Raw genomic sequence first — 18,853 nt, 5'->3', positions numbered from 1 at the left:
GGCCCTCGCTTCTGAATCTTAAGTTCCAAGAAAGGGCAGAGTCCACCCAAAAAGAATTCACATTTTTGGACTTCGCTGATCCGTGAGCAAATTAAACTTTGTTTCTTCCTATTAGTAGATGTTTATGCCTTCCCCTAGTTAAGACCAGAATGAACTCCTTCTCTATGTAAAATAATTAGAGTCGGCAGTTGCAAATGGCGTTGTAACTGTTTTTAATTAAACACTGTTATTTTGCAAACCAGCACTTTGCAATGGAGGATGTTCATCTGTGCCCTGGTGGGTACACTGAGGTGCCAGGTGTTGCAGGCTCCATGTCCCTGAGCTCCATGGACGCACAAATGACCCTTCTTCCACATAGGAACTTACTCAAACTGTTCAAATCCTCGCTGGGGCAGGGAGTTACTGTGGAGCTGCCACACCTAACAAATGCCATGGCAAATATTTATTTGCATGAAGTAATACATTTCTGCTCTAAAACCTGGCCTCCTGCATCCTCACAGCGTTTATTTAATTCTCCCCAGGTCAAGCCTGTCCCCCCTTCATTGGATGGAGGTGGAATATCAGAGGATTTCTTTTGCATCCACATATTTTAAGGTAGCTTTTGTGCAGAATACTGTTTGTAATAAATACAAAGACTTTTATCTATAATACTGTCATCTCCTCTTGATAGCACATGAAGGCATGGTCCCAAAAGTTTAGATTATAGTTTGCAAAGATTGATCTAACTTTTTTCCTAGTTTTGATACCAAAAGCCTGATTTTCAAGAACTGTTGAATCATCTCATCTTCTACAGATTTTATTTTGAATTCAGAGACACAGATAAATCAGACTCAGAAAAAGTGTGTACTCAAAATTAGAGAGATTTTAAGGGGGTTTAGGTACCCTTGGATAAATATCTTACTTTAAGTTTATTTCTGAAAAGGGAACAGGGCTTAAGTCTTTCAACTTTTTTAAGCTAATCAGAACCTAATGGTGGCTTGTTTTGAGAAAGTCTTAACCTTTCTTTTTTTCTACATCATTTAAAAGCCAAATTCAGCTCAACTGAAGTGCATAATTTGTAAAAGTCACTGAGAAGCTTGGAAATAATGCCAAAAAAAGTTAGAGGTCTTTTGTGCAAAATGGTAACAAAGCCTCTCCTTCTGCATAATTTTGGTCTCATTTGCCACAAAATATATCTGCAATAAGAGTGAAAAACCAATTTCCATATGAGTAAAACAGAGCTCGTAAGATGTTTTGGTTTCTAAAGAAGGAGAAGTTTAATAAAAAATATGCAATCAATATATGCAGTTAATTAGCAGTGTGCTAGAATTTACCAAGCTTTGTGACTAGCTCGAGTTAAAAATGAGATTACTGTAATTAATGTTAATTTTAGAATTTTCCTCTCAGCTATTTAAAGATCCACCTAGCACATTGTTACAATTAGATTTTATCCACTAAATTAGGTGGCAAGCCACGAACATTTACTGGTACAAGTTTGTTCTCCAGTACTATATTGAATTTATCTTTCAGTGTCTTCTCAACCTCTTCATCTGTAAGGGTTGTGATGTTCACCAGGTCCATGTCCTCTGTGTAGTTATACTTCATCTCAGTGAGGGTCCATCCAACTAAGGCAAGGACCCCACTGGTGGTTTGGAGACTGCAGATTGACTTCTTCCGAAGGATATTATCTGGAGACACTTGGAGGTATGCATTTAGCTCCTGGAAGTCATCTATATGCCGTGGCTCGAGAGTAAATCTATATATTTTTCGGATATTCCCCAGTTCTGGAGTATGAGGGAAGTCATTCTTGCTGTGCTCAGGAATATAATGCTTCCTTTTGACTTTTTCAAAGTACCAGGTGCCATTGTCTTCCATGAAGTGGAAAATGCCAGGAACCTGGGGTTGGTCCTTCCCAGAAATCAACATCAGTGGCTGCCACATCTGGTAGGCACCACCAAACCCAGGATCTACTATGTAGGACTCTCCCTTGATCACCACCTTCAGCAGGATATGGTTTATCTGAGCAGTGTATCCCTTCTCTGCTGGGTCATAGCTGTTTGCACCCAGAATACAGACATCATACCCTAATTCTTGCAGGGCCCAGAAGAGGAGGTGGGTGGTTTCCAGGCACCATCCACCACGTTTCTTTCTCACAATCTTATTGTAAGTAGACTGCAAATCCAGTTCAATGGCCTCCCCGCAGTGCATGCTGAGGTTCTCGAAAGGAATGCTCTGGATGTGATGCTGGAAGATGGCTGTCAGGGTTTGCAAGTCTGCATCCTTATGGGGCTTGTTGTAAGATATTCTTCCAAAATACTCCTGAATGTTCATTTTGCCTGTGTGAGCAGAAAAGTAGCCAGTTACTGCTGTGCAGCTGTCAAGGGTTTCATTCCTGTTTCTGTAGCACAGGTTAACCAGCCTGCAAATGTAGTCTGGGCCATTTTATTGAGGATCTAAAAGAATTTTAAGTATTTCTTTAAAAAGAGACAGGAACAGGAGCAGGTGGCAGTAATGCTCTCCCTCTCTCAGGGGCTGCCTTCAAACCAGGAGGATGTTTTTCCCATGGATAGACACAGCACATGCCATAACAGAATCTCTGGCCACAGAGGAAGATCCCACATGACAAATTTTTTCAATAATCAAGAAACAGGTTTGCAGAAAAGCTGCCACACCATACCAGCATAAAAGTCACAGCAAGATCTTACTGTTTCTTTTACTGCACCAGATAAGCAATTCTTTCTTTGTCCCACAGGTAATTTAACTGGAAGGTTTTGCATTCATGGATTCAGTTAACTAGGATTAACATCTCAGTGTGTCACCATTTCAGACAGGTTTCCATGTGAAATAGATCATTTTTTTTCTTAATCTCTTAAAATTCCCTGAGGAGTTTAGACAGGGCTTTCACTGTGAAAGGAAGGGACTTCAATTTTTCTAGCCTAAGGATCAAAGAACTTGATCTAAAAGTACATACTAGGCGAGTCATAATCTTTTCGTTTCTTTGACCATCTTTTACAAACTAAAGGCTTTAGTTTCAGATCAAATTGTTGGAAATATTTTCCAGTTTTCTGTCTGTGTCTCTCATCCCCTTTCACTAGCAGAAAGACACTCATTGGCACTGATTGTGTGGCCAAGATACAAAAGGTTCCCTGTAAGACTTTTAATTCAGTGACTCATCTTCTCTCTGCAAGGATTTCTTTTGCCCTTAGTTTAGATTTAATTTGGCTTTTTTCCATGCAAGGATATTTGTTGTTCAGAACAATTCACAATCTGTTAAGAGCTATGTTAATTTCCAGAAAGTCTGAGGATTTCTTACTTCAACTGGTTGAACGTTCCCTGGGAGGATTTTCCATAAATATTTTGATGTGGATGAGATGGGACAAACTCCCTTCCACTGAATATTCTCAGCTTTGGTCCAACTGTTTCCCCCCAGCAGTTTGACCCCATGTCCATGCCAAAAGCTTGTGAAAATCCCAACTCAAATCCATGGGTGGAAGTGCCCCCACCTGAGCAGATGAGCACATCCAGTGGTGTAATCTCTAGACTTTAACCCAATCTTGATGACAGCAGCACAACTCACATGACTTGGTTGTATTGTTCCTGATCTGCACTAGTACCAACATTCAGACTGGGTAATACAAACACACAGGAAAATGTGATAGAGGATCATCCCAATAAGGGAATAAGAAATAAACATTATCACTTCAAAAGGACCCAAAGAGTCTACATGAAAAAAACAGTACTGTCTCTTTGATACTGCATTTTATTATTTTTTACATCCCTTTTTTAGGACAAGGGCACTCATTTCTGGCAGGATCTCCTTGGATACAGTTGTAGAAAGCCATTTCCTTCCCAACACACAGCACATGTGTTCACTGGCAGACTCATCCTGAGGTCTTCTGCCTCATTTTTCTTTCTATTCCCACTTTCAGCAATTTTACATAGGAAGATAGAAACATCTTTACCCCATGAGAGTGTGCAGCTGAATGTCTGTGACCAGCAGGAGCCCAGAGGAATGCATCAGCCTGGTGGGTCTGACATGCTTGGAATTTGCCTTCAAGAAAAACAGATCAGTCCCTGCTCTGGGTCAGCAGCAAAAGGCCTGATACCCTCTCTATAACCCATCTCCTGGGTCTGGGTGTCCCCATTACATGGGGAAAGCACAGGATAAAACCAGCTCCCCTCATCCAGCCATGCAGCGCTCCCATGGGGCGCTGCCAGTGAAGCTTTGGGAAAATACATTGGGAAATTCCCTGCCCATGCCTCATTTTCCCCAGATGCCCCTTCTCTGATCTCATCAATTTAAAATCTGCTTCAGAGACAGCCTTGTGGTGGCTGACAAACTGTGCTCTGATCTCAATGAATACTTAAAGAGGTTTAAGTATAATAAAGCTGCACTACAACATCACTGACATTAGGGAGCATCCACATAAATCAGCGTTTACTCCCTCACCTCCATGGAGGCAGATTTTTCCTTGGCACAGCCATTCCTGCTCTGAGAGCCGCTGCAGCAGTGAGCAAACCCTCTCCCAAGGGACAGTCTGCATTCCCAAACTGCACTGCCAAATAACCCGAGCCTCAGTACACATCTTAGCCTTGGTTGTTTCTGCCCCTGCAGCAGCTGAGCTTAGCTCAGTGTTCCTGCAGCTTCGAGGGCAGTGGGATTCAGATGTTAGTTCTGCCTGTCTGTTCACAGTCCCTCGGGATCATTGGGTCCTTGGGTAATTAGGCTGAATATTAAGATCAGTACTTCTCAGCTAAAAATCACGAGAGATTTCCAAGGCTGGATACTCTTGCACATGCCTACACTGTTTGTTTGATTCCAAGTTACACTGTGAGTCAATAGCTGCATTTTTCATACACTCTGGCTCAAAATAAAGGGTTAGTTTAACTGTCAAACACTGGATGTTGCACTTGGAAAATGCCCTTGCAATGCTCACTCACCATCAGCCCTGGGGTGCCTGTAGTTTGTGCTTTGCTAATGCTCCTGCAGTGCTGTGCACAGGGTGTGCAGGCTCACAGGGGTGGGCTTTCCCAGCGGGGCTGACCCAAAGCTGCAGGATGAAATTAAAGATCAGGCATGCAGAGCTTACCTCGAAGGCAGCCAGCTCAGGCTTTCCACTCTGGACTGTTCCAAAGTTCCCAGGAAGAGCTGCACTGGCAACTGCTGCTCTTAAAGGTCCAGGCTGCCTTTAGTGCCTGTCAGGGACAGCCTTATCCTCCAGCAGAGCAGCCAAAGAGGGGAGAGAGTTTCTCCTTTAATAGTACTTTCTATTCTGATGGTTTTATTGCTTTATTTGTACTGGCATAGGTGTGGAAATCGCTGTCATGCAATTTGTTGTGTTAGGTGCTGCACAGAGAGCCTGGAAATGATCCAGTCCCCAAACTGCTTATAATATTGAGGACATTTTAACCTTCCAAGTCACTGAATGACGGCTGAAACCCTCCAGGAGTGCAAAGCATGGGTATCATCAGCAACTTCTCTAAGTGGTTATAACCCAGAAAGCCATCCTCAACCCTGCAGGTCACCCAGGGGCTTCAGTGTCTGAGGCACCTTGCTGGGTGCTCCCATGCTAAAGCAGCAAAGCACTCGTGCAAAAACGATGCCGATTTTACATTGTTGACACTGATGTGCTCTGGATCCCTGTGGGAAGTGACTTATGATAGACAGAGAATAATCCAGAGCAGGAATTTGTTGATTTATTGGTGGGGATGGGAGCTCTTGAACAAATCCCACCACACCAAGCTATTCCTTGTGGCTGACACAAGTCCCACCAAGAAGCAAGGTCAGATTTGCCAAGTCAAGCAGTTCCCTAAATTCCCCTGGATTCAAAGAGAAGCCCTGTCCTTCAAAAGGGAAGATTCTGCTCCTGGAGAACTCTGAGCTCCCTGAACCTGCTGTGCCTTTAAGTATTTGCCTCCAAAGTTAGTGATAAGGAAAAAAAACAAACTAGTGCAAACTGAAATGAAAGCCTCTTTTGTTTTTTTTCCTTCCAAGAGCAAGTTTCCCTGCACTGCTCAGCAGTGCCCTGTGCCTCTGTGCTGAGCAGGAGGCAGGAGCTCTGAGCTGTGCCCTGCAGGGGCAGCTCCCGGGCAGGGCCGGGCACAGGCTCCAGGTGAGTCAGCAGAAGGAAAAGTGCCCTTCCGTGTTCCTGCCCTCCACACGCTGCATCTCGGGACAAGGGGCACAATGCCCTAATCTGATCCTAAAGTCTGGGATTGTATAGCTCTGGACTCGTTCCCCAAGCCTATGGAGCAGCACAAAGTGCAGGAAACATCCTGACACAGGGAGAGAGGAATGGGCACAACCCTTTTCAAGTGGTTCCTATGTTTGTTCCCACAAAGGATGGACATTCTTGGCTCTGCCTGGACCTTCTCCTGCTCCACAGCTTTGCAAGACCTGCCTGGACTTTCACCTGCATCCCAATGCTCTGTCCCTGCTGTCCTGCTCAGTTTAGCTCCTTTAGCTCTCCCACTAATTTAGGGGGAAAACACAGGTTAAAAACAAGCCAGATCCTGGGACAATTTCTTCTGATCATTTCTGTTGAAAGCTGATGATCCACACCCACAAGAAGCCTCTCCTTTTACAGCCACATTTCATTTTCTCATAGGATGGGGGGGCCTCATGTGCTATAAAGAAATATTGCACCCCTGCAGCCAAGCACATGTGAATGAATTTGGGAAGACACGGGTTTCAGGAGCTTGCCATGTCTCTAAGAAATATGTTCTGAACATGCAGAAAAGCAGCTTTTATTAAATCTAGAACTGCTTGTTCTAGAAAGCTGCACATGCTGTACAACAAGGGAAAAAGGTTCAGTGTGGTGTTATCTTTTTAAAAACCTTAGCTGGAAAATATTAGCATGTACAAATAATCAGGACAACTTCAGTGATTAACAACATTTATTTTTTTCCACGGGAATACATGCTGTAATTTAAGGGGGAAAGAAATCAGAATATTTCTAGTTCACAGTGCCTAATTTTTTTATTTAATTGTAATTCACTACTTTAATTTGCTTAATTTTAAGTGCATAGTTGTAATGCTTCCAATATTCGTACATAAAGGAACACCAAGCATCTTCTCAAAGGGCAAAGTGGTCACATTTGAGTAGTTTCTCCTACTAGAAATCTTAGTTGTTAGGTATGTGATTAAGATTCATTACTTCTCCTTATATCAATATAATCAGTATCACTGCAAACACTTCCTCAGTAGAACAAAAAGAATTTTGTGCATGTGTTTGGGTTCAGCTGTAATAATTAACATGCGATAGCACCCAGTGTCTGAGGAGAGGAACGTGTATTCCCAGCACTCTGCTGCTGAGTGTGAGCAAACAAAATGCTCAGGAGATGCTTTCAGTTCAAAGAAATGCTGCTCTTTGGTTATGTCACTGAGAGAACAGGAGCTGTGCAAAGTCTCAAACAACACAGAATTGTCACTGACATTTCTTATTCTCAGTTCTAAGTCATAAAGAACCTGTCCTCACATGGTGAGTTTGCACAGGTGTGGGATGGCCTGAATGCCATGGGAGAGGCTGTTGTGGATGTGAGAGCAAAAAGAACAGCCTTATGGCTATACTGGAGAAAATCAGCACAGGATGGCTTTGGTTTTCTGTCTATTACACTCCCAAAATAATATAGTATTCATTTAAGAGGGAGGTGTGATTTTCCCAAGGAGCAGCATCAGGAAATAAAGACAAAGACATACGGCTCCATCATTCTGCCCAGCTACACTGGGTGTGTTTAGAAAAGCTTCTAAGAGATTAAAACATTAGGGAATGGGCTGAGTCTGCTTCCCACTAAGCACAAATAGAAGGATAGTGATTTGATTGAGCTAGGCAGAAATTACTGGTACCCAACCTACAATGAAATGCAGGAATAGTTGTGTAAACCCATTTGTTTTCCAGATTCAGGATAGTATGTTCTGCCTTACACTGGTGTAGTTGGAAGGAGAAAGATTAACCTTTGGATGCTTGTCAGAAAGAAAGGGAAGAATTGCCTATAATGCCACTGAATTGAATTGTAATTCAGGCAGTGAGTTAAAAAAACCTGGGGAAATCAACAGGTACAAATTTCTTGTCAAGTGTTATACTGAATTTCTCCTTCAGTATTTTCTCTAGTTCTTCCTCTGCAAGCGTTCTGATTTCCACAAGATCCATATTGTCCCTATAATTGTACTTTACCTCAGTGAGTTTCCACCCCACCAGTGTCCGGATGCCATCAGCAGTCTGCATGCTGCACATGGACTTCAAAACAAACTTTGAGTCAGGTGCTGTCTGCAGGTGGAGATTGCAGCCCATGAACTCCTCAATGTCTCGTGGCTGAAGGGTGAAGAGATAAATCCGATGACAAACTTCATTTTCCACATTTGGGGAAGTCGAGGTGCTTGGGTTCAGAACCCACTGCTTTCTTTTCACTTTCTCAAGGTACCAGGTACCATTTTCCTCCTGAAAACGAAAGATCCCAGGAATCTGAGGCTGATCTGTCCCTGAAATCAGTTCCATTGGCTGCCACATCTGATAGGCCATCCCAAATCCCCCATCTATAATGTAGGATTTGCCATCAAGCTCCACCTGTAACAGCAGATGATTGATTTCATCTGGATAGGCCTTGCGCTCAGGGACATAAACTTTTGCTCCCAGAAGGATGATGTCATAGCCAAGAGTTTTCAGGACCCAAGACAGAAGGTAGTTGTTTTCCATACACCAGCCCCCACGTTTGTTCCTCACTATCTTCTTGTAGATCACTTCCAGGTCCAGCTCAATTCTTTCTCCACAGTGGATGCTGAGGTTTTCATAAGGGATAGCTTGGATGTGGTGCTGGAATATATCTGACAAGGTAGCCAGGTCTGGATTATTGGGGGAACCCTGGTAAGAAATTCTGTCAAAATACTCCTTGATGTCCATGCTGCCTCTGAAAGAAGGGTGGGAAAAAATAATAGGCTGTGTCAGAGGAGGTGGAAAGCTCTTCCCCATCCCTTATAATGGGGTGCTCAAAAGAGGAGCAGGATTTGACTAATATCTGTATCAAAGGCAGCTGAGCAATAGTGCTGAGAGTAGCCAAAGAGACGCTGCTGATGAGCACAAATGTTATTTTTATTTGCCTCTTTTACAGCTGTGATGAGAGGCTCCAGCTGTGCTAAGCATATTTCAGCAGAGTTCCTGCCCAGCAAAGCTACAAATCTCTGTAGGAAGGAACAAAAGCAGTAGCAGCAGCAGCAGTGATGTTTCCCTGCAAGAAATTATAGCAACTGAGACTCTCCAGATCTGAACTGCTTTACTGGTGGCTTCAGCACAGCAGAAGCAGAAAACAAACCCTCCCACTCTTGCAGTGTGATCCAGAGCCACTTCTGCAACCAAATCTGTCCTGCCACAGTGTTTCATTCATTCTTTAGGCAGCCAGGCCTGAGCTGGTCTCACCTGCTCCTGCTCTCTGTGCCAGCGGTAGCAGATGTGGCCTGGAGTGCAGAAGGGTTTTTTAGGGCAGAAAAGGCTGGGGGAGAGGTTTTGCTGCATCTGTGAACTGCCTCCCCATTCCTGCTCATCACAGCCCTTCTCCAGCAACAGGAGGAAACCAAGGTTGGGGCCTAAACAAGGTTCAGAGGCCTCACACTTTCTGAGATCATCCTTTGGGATCCATTGCTCCTTCTGTTCATGATCTTCCCATTGCTGAGTGGCTGCCCATGGGTGAAGGAGAAGACATTGCCCTCCTCTGGTATGGCAGAGAGCTCAGTGCAAGGCTATTTCACAAACACAGGGTGGAAAGCAGCTCGAGCCTTCCCAGCCCTTGATGGAAGCAGTGGGATTTTGATGGAGCCAAGTACTCTTGTTATTCCTCCCCAGGCACTGCTAAATTTCAGACATCTGTAAATATGAAGCAATGTTCTTCCCATTATTGACCCAAGAGGTCCAGAAATGCTCTCAAGTTCCTGTGCGCAACTCCCAAAGTAAAATCAAAAGAAAAATATCCAAATGTTCAACAGGATTATATTCCCAATCTGATGAAAAATGGCAAACCCAAAATTGTATGGGGATTTAGGGAGGGTACATTCAGTACATAAACAAAGAACATGAAAAATTCCCTTTTGGTGTAATATCCTGGCAGAAGCAGAGGGTGGGTCCCCACATAACCTTTAGGATAGAGGCTTTACAGAACTCCGACTATTGATCAGGGCCACCGCTCTGTCTCAACATCCAAGCAGGCCTGAGTGATCCACGATGGGGTTAAGAGCATCAGAGTCAGGAGCTTCTCTTTATTCAGCTTTTGGCTGTCCCCAGGATTTTCCCAGAACTACAGTTCTATTCATTTCTGAAAACTTGGCACAAGCTTAGATCTGTTGTGTGAATTTTAAACCAGTGTCCCAGTTAATCCAGTTTTTTTCCTTTTTTCCTCTTCCTTTCTCTCTGCCACAGGAAGCAGAACATGTGCAGTAACTTTTTACTTACAGGGAAAAGGATGGTGTGGGTTTGTCTGTCTGTCCATCTCTTGAGGGTGCTTACAGGGCTGTTTTTATGGGGGTTGCTGAAATGAGGCAGATGGCACAAATGCCCGACTTGCTCAGCGTATCCACAACAGCGAGCAGCTGAGCTCCCTGCTCTGCCCTTACACCATTTCTGCTGTGTTTTGTCCCCAGACAGATTTAACTTCCTGCTTAGAGAGCGCCCAGCTACCGAGATCCGGGGGTTAAGAAAAAGGCTTACCTGGAAAATCAATTCCAGTGCCAGTGTGCCTCCGGGCTTGGGCTTGGGGTGTTCTAGGCTAAAGCAAGTGGCATTGCTGGCTGTCCTATATTTAGCACTGACAGGGCTTGAGGACTGCTCTCCAGCTGCTCTTCCGGGGAATGTCCTTTCCCTCGACTGGCTTTCACACGCCTCTGTCAGATAGCAGAAGCAAAAAAAAAAAAAAAAAAAAAAGAAAAGAAAACCCGGAAGTGTGGTGCCTGAGAGCTGGAGTGAGCCAGCAAAGCCAGCAGCAGGCTGTTATAGATACGTATTACAATATTGTCTTTTTGTAAATATTAGATGGATTTTTTTATGTGTGGTGTTACAGTAACTTTGCTGCAAAGATATAGTTTTTATTTCTGATGTAAATTAAGTTTAGAACATTGTACTGAAATAGCTGATATAAGTATGCTTGTGTTAAAATGCCTGCTTGGATTGGATAACATCCAGTGAACATATGATGCGGGCACCTGCTACAGATATGCCAACTATCAGCATTCACCATGTGAAAACAGTGTGGCCCAATGCCCAAAAACTGGAGGTGGTAATGGAACAGACTAAAACCACAGCCAAGGAATACGCATGCTCTAAACAGGAGGGCCCAAGGAAGAGTCACACTAAACAGTTCTTGGAACACATAAACGAGTTTGGGGGAAAAGCTTACTATGCATAATTGTTTATGATTATGTAACAGGCCAATGCAATGAGAAATGCTATATAAATGGTGTTTCCAAACTAACTGGTGCACTCTTGGCTGAGTACCAGGATAGAACTCGCCATAATAACATTTGCTCTATGGTCTTTGTCACCTATTGTCATTTCTTGAACATTTAAACTGTTACAGGACAGTGAACTGTGTTCTTCCCAAGTGCAAACCTGGCTCTTGTTAGAGCAGAGGCTGCTTCCCACTTGTTTGATGCTGTCTGCAGGGGCCTACTCAGGCTGTCACCAAAATGTTTTTGTTCCAGTTGCTTCCTGCATGTGCTCAGGTGATGCAGTTTTTTACTCCCAGTCTTTAGATTACTGTTTGCTTGGAAATGTGGGGAAGGAAAGCTTGCAGGAACTCAGCCCAAGAAGCTTTTTGCACTGTTTCTGAAGAACAGCAAGATTTCAGCACAGCAACCTGCACCTGTAACCTCCTTAGCCCAGTCTGCAGCACAGGGACTTCACTGATGCCTTTGCTTCCTTCTCTCGGTGAGATTTCCATGTGGGTCTCATTACAGCAAATGTCACGGAATGTAAGAAAGCACTGGGCCAGCAGTGTGTCTCCTTTGGTCTTTGCCCACAGGAATCACCTGCAGATGCTGTTGATGGTGAAGGTGCTCTTGGCACAGTGGTGACTATGAAGTATTAACACATGGGGAGCTCCATCCTCTCCAAATATTTCATGTTGCTTTTGTATCTCCCAATTTTACTTGCATTTTGTCAAGTCTCATTCATTCCCTGACAGCTGTAGCTGATCTTCCCTGTTAGCTCCCCAACTGTACTCCCAGTGCTTTTACATTCAGTGTCAATGCCAAGTTCCATTCAAACACTGATTTATTGGGATAATTAGCAGAGCTAATAAATCAGATGAAACTAAGATGTCTGTGATAACCCATTACACAGCTTCACTCCCATATCCAAATTTGGCTCTTTATCATCCCATCAGTGGCCCATGTGTGACCCCACAAGAGAAAACCCATGCCCAAGCCATAAGATGCTGAAGGGAAAGGAGAACCTGCCCTCATCAGGCTCATCTGGGCAGATCCAAATGAGTACAAAGAGAAATTCATACTCCTGTCTGGAACTTGGTGATCTGCTCTTCCCACAGACCTTCATTTTGACAGGGAGAAGCCAGAAGTCCAGCAGGCAGAGCCCAGTCCTGACGGAAACCATCCAGAAATGCTGTGGATCTGTCTCTGTACATCATGTGAGGAGAGCCATCCATGCTTCTAGTTCAGATTTATTGGGACAAGTAACAATATTTATTGTTATATAGGATGGCAAAACTGAACCATTGCCATGTTCTCTTATGTGAACTCGCTCAGGGTCAGCTGCAGGGAACTTTGGGGTCCTTTTTAAATACTGCTATTTTCTCACCCAGAGGGAGCCAAACCCATTCGCCCTGGTTCCCGTAGTTTGTGCTTTGCTAATGCTCCTGCAGTGCTGTGCACAGGGTGTGCAGGCTCACAGGGGTGGGCTTTCCCAGCGGGCCTGACCCAAAGCTGCAGGATGAAGTTAAAGATCAGACACGCAGAGCTTACCTCGAAGGCAGCCAGCTCAGGCTTTCCACTCTGGACTGTTCCAAAGTTCCCAGGAAGAGCTGCACTGGCAACTGCTGCTCTTAAAGGTCCAGGCTGCCTTTAGTGCCTGTCAGGGACAGCCTTATCCTCCAGCAGAGCAGCCAAAGAGGGGAGAGAGTTTCTCCTTTAATAGTACTTTCTATTCTGATGGTTTTATTGCTTTATTTGTACTGGCATAGGTGTGGAAATCGCTGTCATGCAATTTGTTGTGTTAGGTGCTGCACAGAGAGCCTGGAAATGATCCAGTCCCCAAACTGCTTATAATATTGAGGACATTTTAACCTTCCAAGTCACTGAATGACAGCTGAAACCCTCCAGGAGTGCAAAGCATGGGTATCATCAGCAACTTCTCTAAGTGGTTATAACCCAGAAAGCCATCCTCAACCCTGCAGGTCACCCAGGGGCTTCAGTGTCTGAGGCACCTTGCTGGGTGCTCCCATGCTAAAGCAGCAAAGCACTCGTGCAAAAACGATGCCGATTTTACATTGTTGACACTGATGTGCTCTGGATCCCTGTGGGAAGTGACTTATGATAGACAGAGAATAATCCAGAGCAGGAATTTGTTGATTTATTGGTGGGGATGGGAGCTCTTGAACAAATCCCACCACACCAAGCTATTCCTTGTGGCTGACACAAGTCCCACCAAGAAGCAAGGTCAGATTTGCCAAGTCAAGCAGTTCCCTAAATTCCCCTGGGTTCAAAGAGAAGCCCTGTCCTTCAAAAGGGAAGATTCTGCTCCTGGAGAACTCTGAGCTCCCTGAACCTGCTGTGCCTTTAAGTATTTGCCTCCAAAGTTAGTGATAAGGAAAAAAAACAAACTAGTGCAAACTGAAATGAAAGCCTCTTTTGTTTTTTTTCCTTCCAAGAGCAAGTTTCCCTGCACTGCTCAGCAGTGCCCTGTGCCTCTGTGCTGAGCAGGAGGCAGGAGCTCTGAGCTGTGCCCTGCAGGGGCAGCTCCCGGGCAGGGCCGGGCACAGGCTCCAGGTGAGTCAGCAGAAGGAAAAGTGCCCTTCCGTGTTCCTGCCCTCCACACGCTGCATCTCGGGACAAGGGGCACAATGCCCTAATCTGATCCTAAAGTCTGGGATTGTATAGCTCTGGACTCGTTCCCCAAGCCTATGGAGCAGCACAAAGTGCAGGGAACACCCTGACACAGGGAGAGAGGAATGGGCACAACCCTTTTCAGGTGGTTCCTATGTTTGTTCCCACAAAGGATGGACATTCTTGGCTCTGCCTGGACCTTCTCCTGCTCCACAGCTTTGCAAGACCTGCCTGGACTTTCACCTGCATCCCAATGCTCTGTCCCTGCTGTCCTGCTCAGTTTAGCTCCTTTAGCTCTCCCACTAATTTAGGGGGAAAACACAGGTTAAAAACAAGCCAGATCCTGGGACAATTTCTTCTGATCATTTCTGTTGAAAGCTGATGATCCACACCCACAAGAAGCCTCTCCTTTTACAGCCACATTTCATTTTCTCATAGGATGGGGGGCCTCATGTGCTATAAAGAAATATTGCACCCCTGCAGCCAAGCGCATGTGAATGAATTTGGGAAGACACGGGTTTCAGGAGCTTGCCATGTCTCTAAGAAATATGTTCTGAACATGCAGAAAAGCAGCTTTTATTAAATCTAGAACTGCTTGTTCTAGAAAGCTGCACATGCTGTACAACAAGGGAAAAAGGTTCAGTGTGTTGTTATCTTTTTAAAAACCTTAGCTGGAAAATATTAGCATGTACAAATAATCAGGACAACTTCAGTGATTAACAACATTTATTTTATTCCATGGGTATTTATGCTGTAATTGAAGGGGGAAAAAATCTAAATAATTCTAGTTCACAGTGCCTAATTTTTTTATTTAATTGTGATTCACTACTACAATTTGCTTAATTTTAAGTGCATAGTTGTAATGCTTCCAAGATTTGTACACAAAGGAACACCAAGCATCTTCTCAAAGGGCAAAGGGGTCACATTTGAGTAGTTTCTCCTACTAGAAATCTTAGTTGTTAGGTATGTTAGGTATCCCTCCTCCTCCTTATATCAATATAATTAGTATCACTGCAAACACTTCCTCAGTAGAACAAAAAGAATTCTGTGCATGTGTTTGGGTTCAGCTGTAATAATTAACATGCGATAGCACCCAGTGTCTGAGGAGAGGAACGTGTATTCCCAGCACTCTGCTGCTGAGTGTGAGCAAACAAAATGCTCAGGAGATGCTTTCAGTTCAAAGAAATGCTGCTCTTTGGTTATGTCACTGAGAGAACAGGAGCTGTGCAAAGTCTCAAACAACACAGAATTGTCACTGACATTTCTTATCCTCAGTTCTAAGTCATAAAGAACCTGTCCTCACATGGTGAGTTTGCACAGGTGTGGGATGGCCTGAATGCCATGGGAGAGGCTGTTGTGGATGTGAGAGCAAAAAGAACAAACAGCCTTTTGGCTATACTGGAGAAAATCAGCACAGGATGGCTTTGGTTTTCTGTCTATTACACTCCCAAAATAATATAGTATTCATTTAAGAGGCAGGTGTGATTTTCCCAAGGAGCAGCATCAGGAAATAAAGACAAAGACATACAGCTCCATCATTCTGCCCAGCTACACTGGGTGTGTTTAGAAAAGCTTCTAAGAGATGAAAACATTTTTGCAGATTCAGGATAGAATATTCTGCTTTACAATGGTGTAGTTGGAAGGAGAAAGGTTAACCTTTGGAAGCTTGTCAGAAAGAGAGGGAAGAATTGCCTGTAATGCCACTGAATTAAATTGTAATTCAGGCAGTGAGTTAGAACAGAGATAACTTGCTCGTATTAACAGGTACAAATTTCTTGCCCAATGTTATATTGAATTTCTCCTTCAGTGTTTTCTCTAGTTCTTCATCTGCAAGCATTCTGATTTCCACAAGATCCATATTGTCCCTGTAATCGTATTTTATCTCAGTGAGTTTCCACCCCACCAGCGCCCGGATGCCATCGGTGGTCTGCAGGCTGCACATGGACTTGGTGACAAAGAGCGAGTCAGGTGCTGTCTGCAGGTGGACATTGCAGCCCATGAACTCCTCAATGTCTCGTGGCTGAAGGGTGAAGAGATAAATCCGATGACAAACTTCATTTTCCACATTTGGGGAAGTCGAGGTGCTTGGGTTCAGAACCCACTGCTTTCTTTTCACTTTCTCAAGGTACCAGGTACCATTTTCCTCCTGAAGACGAAAGATCCCAGGAATCTGAGGCTGATCTGTCCCTGAAATCAGTTCCATTGGCTGCCACAGCTGGTAGGCCATCCCAAATCCCCCATCCACAATGTAGGATTTGCCATCAAGCTCCACCTGTAGAAGCAGATGATCGATTTCATCTGGATAGGCATCAAGTTCTGGGACATAAACTTTTGCTCCCAGAAGGATGATGTCATAGCCAAGAGTTTTCAGGACCCAAGACAGAAGGTAGTTGTTTTCCATACACCAGCCACCACGTTTGTTCCTCACTATCTTCTTGTAGATCACTTCCAGGTCCAGCTCAATTCTTTCTCCACAGTGGATGCTGAGGTTTTCAAAAGGGACAGCTTGGATGTGGTGCTGGAATATATCTGACAAGGTAGCCAGGTCTGGATTATTGGGGGAACCCCGGTAAGAAATTCTGTCAAAATACTCCTTGATGTCCATGCTGCCGCTGAGAGAAGGGTGGGAAAAAATAATAGGCTGTGTCAGAGGAGGTGGAAAGCTCTTCCCCATCCCTTATAATGGGGTGCTCAAAAGAGGAGCAGGATTTGACTAATATCTGTATCAAAGGCAGCTGAGCAATAGTGCTGAGAGTAGCCAAAGAGACGCTGCTGATGAGCACAAATGTTATTTTTATTTGCCTCTTTTACAGCTGTGATGAGAGGTTCCAGCTGTGCTAAGCATATTTCAGCAGAGTTCCTGCCCAGCAAAGCTACAAATCTCTGTAGGAAGGAACAAAAGCAGTAGCAGCAGCAGCAGTGATGTTTCCCTGCAAGAAATTATAGCAACTGAGACTCTCCAGATCTGAACTGCTTTACTGGTGGCTTCAGCACAGCAGAAGCAGAAAACAAACCCTCCCACTCTTGCAGTGTGATCCAGAGCCACTTCTGCAACCAAATCTGTCCTGCCACAGTGTTTCATTCATTCTTTAGGCAGCCAGGCCTGAGCTGGTCTCACCTGCTCCTGCTCTCTGTGCCAGCGGTAGCAGATGTGGCCTGGAGTGCAGAAGGGTTTTTTAGGGCAGAAAAGGCTGGGGGAGAGGTTTTGCTGCATCTGTGAACTGCCTCCCCATTCCTGCTCATCACAGCCCTTCTCCAGCAACAGGAGGAAACCAAGGTTGGGGCCTAAACAAGGTTCAGAGGCCTCACACTTTCTGAGATCATCCTTTGGGATCCATTGCTCCTTCTGTTCATGATCTTCCCATTGCTGAGTGGCTGCCCATGGGTGAAGGAGAAGACATTGCCCTCCTCTGGTATGGCAGAGAGCTCAGTGCAAGGCTATTTCACAAACACAGGGTGGAAAGCAGCTCGAGCCTTCCCAGCCCTTGATGGAAGCAGTGGGATTTTGATGGAGCCAAGTACTCTTGTTATTCCTCCCCAGGCACTGCTAAATTTCAGACATCTGTAAATATGAAGCAATGTTCTTCCCATTATTGACCCAAGAGGTCCAGAAATGCTCTCAAGTTCCTGTGCGCAACTCCCAAAGTAAAATCAAAAGAAAAATATCCAAATGTTCAACAGGATTATACTCCCAATCTGATGAAAAATGGCAAACCCAAAATTGTATGGGGATTTAGGGAGGGTACATTCAGTACATAAACAAAGAACATGAAAAATTCCCTTTTGGTGTAATATCCTGGCAGAAGCAGAGGGTGGGTCCCCACATAACCTTTAGGATAGAGGCTTTACAGAACTCCGACTATTGATCAGGGCCACCGCTCTGTCTCAACATCCAAGCAGGCCTGAGTGAGCCACGATGGGGTTAAGAGCATCAGAGTCAGGAGCTTCTCTTTATTCAGCTTTTGGCTGTCCCCAGGATTTTCCCAGAACTACAGTTCTATTCATTTCTGAAAACTTGGCACAAGCTGAGTTCTTGTTGTGTGAATTTTAAACCAGTGTCCCAGTTAATCCAGTTTTTTTCCTTTTTTCCTCTTCCTTTCTCTCTGCCACAGGAAGCAGAACGTGTGCAGTAACTTTTTACTTACAGGGAAAAGGATGGTGTGGGTTTGTCTGTCTGTCCATCTCTTGAGGGTGCTTACAGGGCTGTTTTTATGGGGGTTGCTGAAATGAGGCAGATGGCACAAATGCCCGACTTGCTCAGCGTATCCACAACAGCGAGCAGCTGAGCTCCCTGCTCTGCCCTTACACCATTTCTGCTGTGTTTTGTCCCCAGACAGATTTAACTTCCTGCTTAGAGAGCGCCCAGCTACCGAGATCCGGGGGTTAAGAAAAAGGCTTACCTGGAAAATCAATTCCAGTGCCAGTGTGCCTCCGGGCTTGGGGTGTTCTAGGCTAAAGCAAGTGCCTTGGCTGTCCTCTGCCTAGCACAGACAGGCAGACAGGGCTTGAGGACTGCTCTCCAGCTGCTCTTCAGGGGAATGTTCTTTGCCTCAACCTGCTTTCACCCGCCTCTGTCAGATTGCAAAAGCAGAAAAAAAAAGACAAGCCCCGAAGGGTGGAGCGAGAGAGCTGGAGCGAGCCAGCAGAGCCGGCAGCAGTGCAAACCTGGCTCTTGTTAGAGCACTGGCTGCTTCACATTTTCACTTGTTTGATGCTGTCTGCAGGGCCCTGATCAGGTTGTCACCAAAATGTTTTTGTTCCAGTTGCTTCCTGCATGTGCTCAGGTGATGCAGTTTTTTACTCCCAGTCTTTAGATTACTGTTTGCTTGGAAATGT

At 44.7% G+C, this 18,853-nt stretch overlaps 2 protein-coding genes and 1 pseudogene across 8 annotated transcripts; all 3 read right to left on the bottom strand.

Moving 5' to 3' along the window:
• Positions 1-195: 195 nt before the first annotated feature.
• LOC110476355 (arylamine N-acetyltransferase, liver isozyme) lies at positions 196-10,722 on the bottom strand. Of its 4 annotated transcripts, XM_021541230.3 has the most exons (3): positions 5,070-5,795; positions 3,942-4,030; positions 196-2,315 (listed from the first exon to the last, which is right to left on the bottom strand). In XM_021541230.3, the coding sequence occupies exon 3, from the start codon at positions 2,308-2,310 to the stop codon at positions 1,420-1,422; it is 891 nt and encodes a 296-aa protein (XP_021396905.2). In that variant the 5' UTR covers positions 2,311-2,315; positions 3,942-4,030; positions 5,070-5,795; the 3' UTR covers positions 196-1,419. The 4 variants fall into 4 exon arrangements, with proteins under 4 accessions (XP_021396905.2, XP_031361727.2, XP_021396904.2 ...); XM_031505867.2 differs by lacking the exons at positions 3,942-4,030; positions 5,070-5,795 and adding an exon at positions 10,671-10,722; XM_021541229.3 differs by lacking the exon at positions 3,942-4,030 and having other exon boundaries at positions 5,070-5,301.
• LOC144245856 (arylamine N-acetyltransferase, pineal gland isozyme NAT-3 pseudogene) lies at positions 6,863-18,532 on the bottom strand (annotated as a pseudogene). 3 transcript variants are annotated; one of them, XR_013340763.1, is made up of 2 exons: positions 18,418-18,532; positions 6,863-8,883 (listed from the first exon to the last, which is right to left on the bottom strand). The product of XR_013340763.1 is annotated as an arylamine N-acetyltransferase, pineal gland isozyme NAT-3 pseudogene, transcript variant X3 (transcript). The 3 variants fall into 3 exon arrangements; XR_013340762.1 differs by lacking the exon at positions 18,418-18,532 and adding an exon at positions 12,938-13,002; XR_013340761.1 differs by lacking the exon at positions 18,418-18,532 and adding an exon at positions 10,671-10,780.
• Positions 14,730-18,527, bottom strand: LOC110476354 (arylamine N-acetyltransferase, pineal gland isozyme NAT-3). Its single transcript, XM_021541228.3, has 2 exons — positions 18,418-18,527; positions 14,730-16,629 (listed from the first exon to the last, which is right to left on the bottom strand). Exon 2 carries the CDS (start codon positions 16,620-16,622, stop codon positions 15,750-15,752), a length of 873 nt encoding a protein of 290 aa, XP_021396903.2. The 5' UTR covers positions 16,623-16,629; positions 18,418-18,527; the 3' UTR covers positions 14,730-15,749.
• Positions 18,533-18,853: the final 321 nt, after the last annotated feature.

Source organism: Lonchura striata, chromosome 13 (genome assembly GCF_046129695.1).
Source record: "Lonchura striata isolate bLonStr1 chromosome 13, bLonStr1.mat, whole genome shotgun sequence".
Lineage (NCBI taxonomy): Eukaryota > Metazoa > Chordata > Aves > Passeriformes > Estrildidae > Lonchura > Lonchura striata.
The sequence above is the reverse complement of the archived record's forward strand: the minus strand, read 5'-3'. Positions and strand labels throughout refer to the sequence as shown.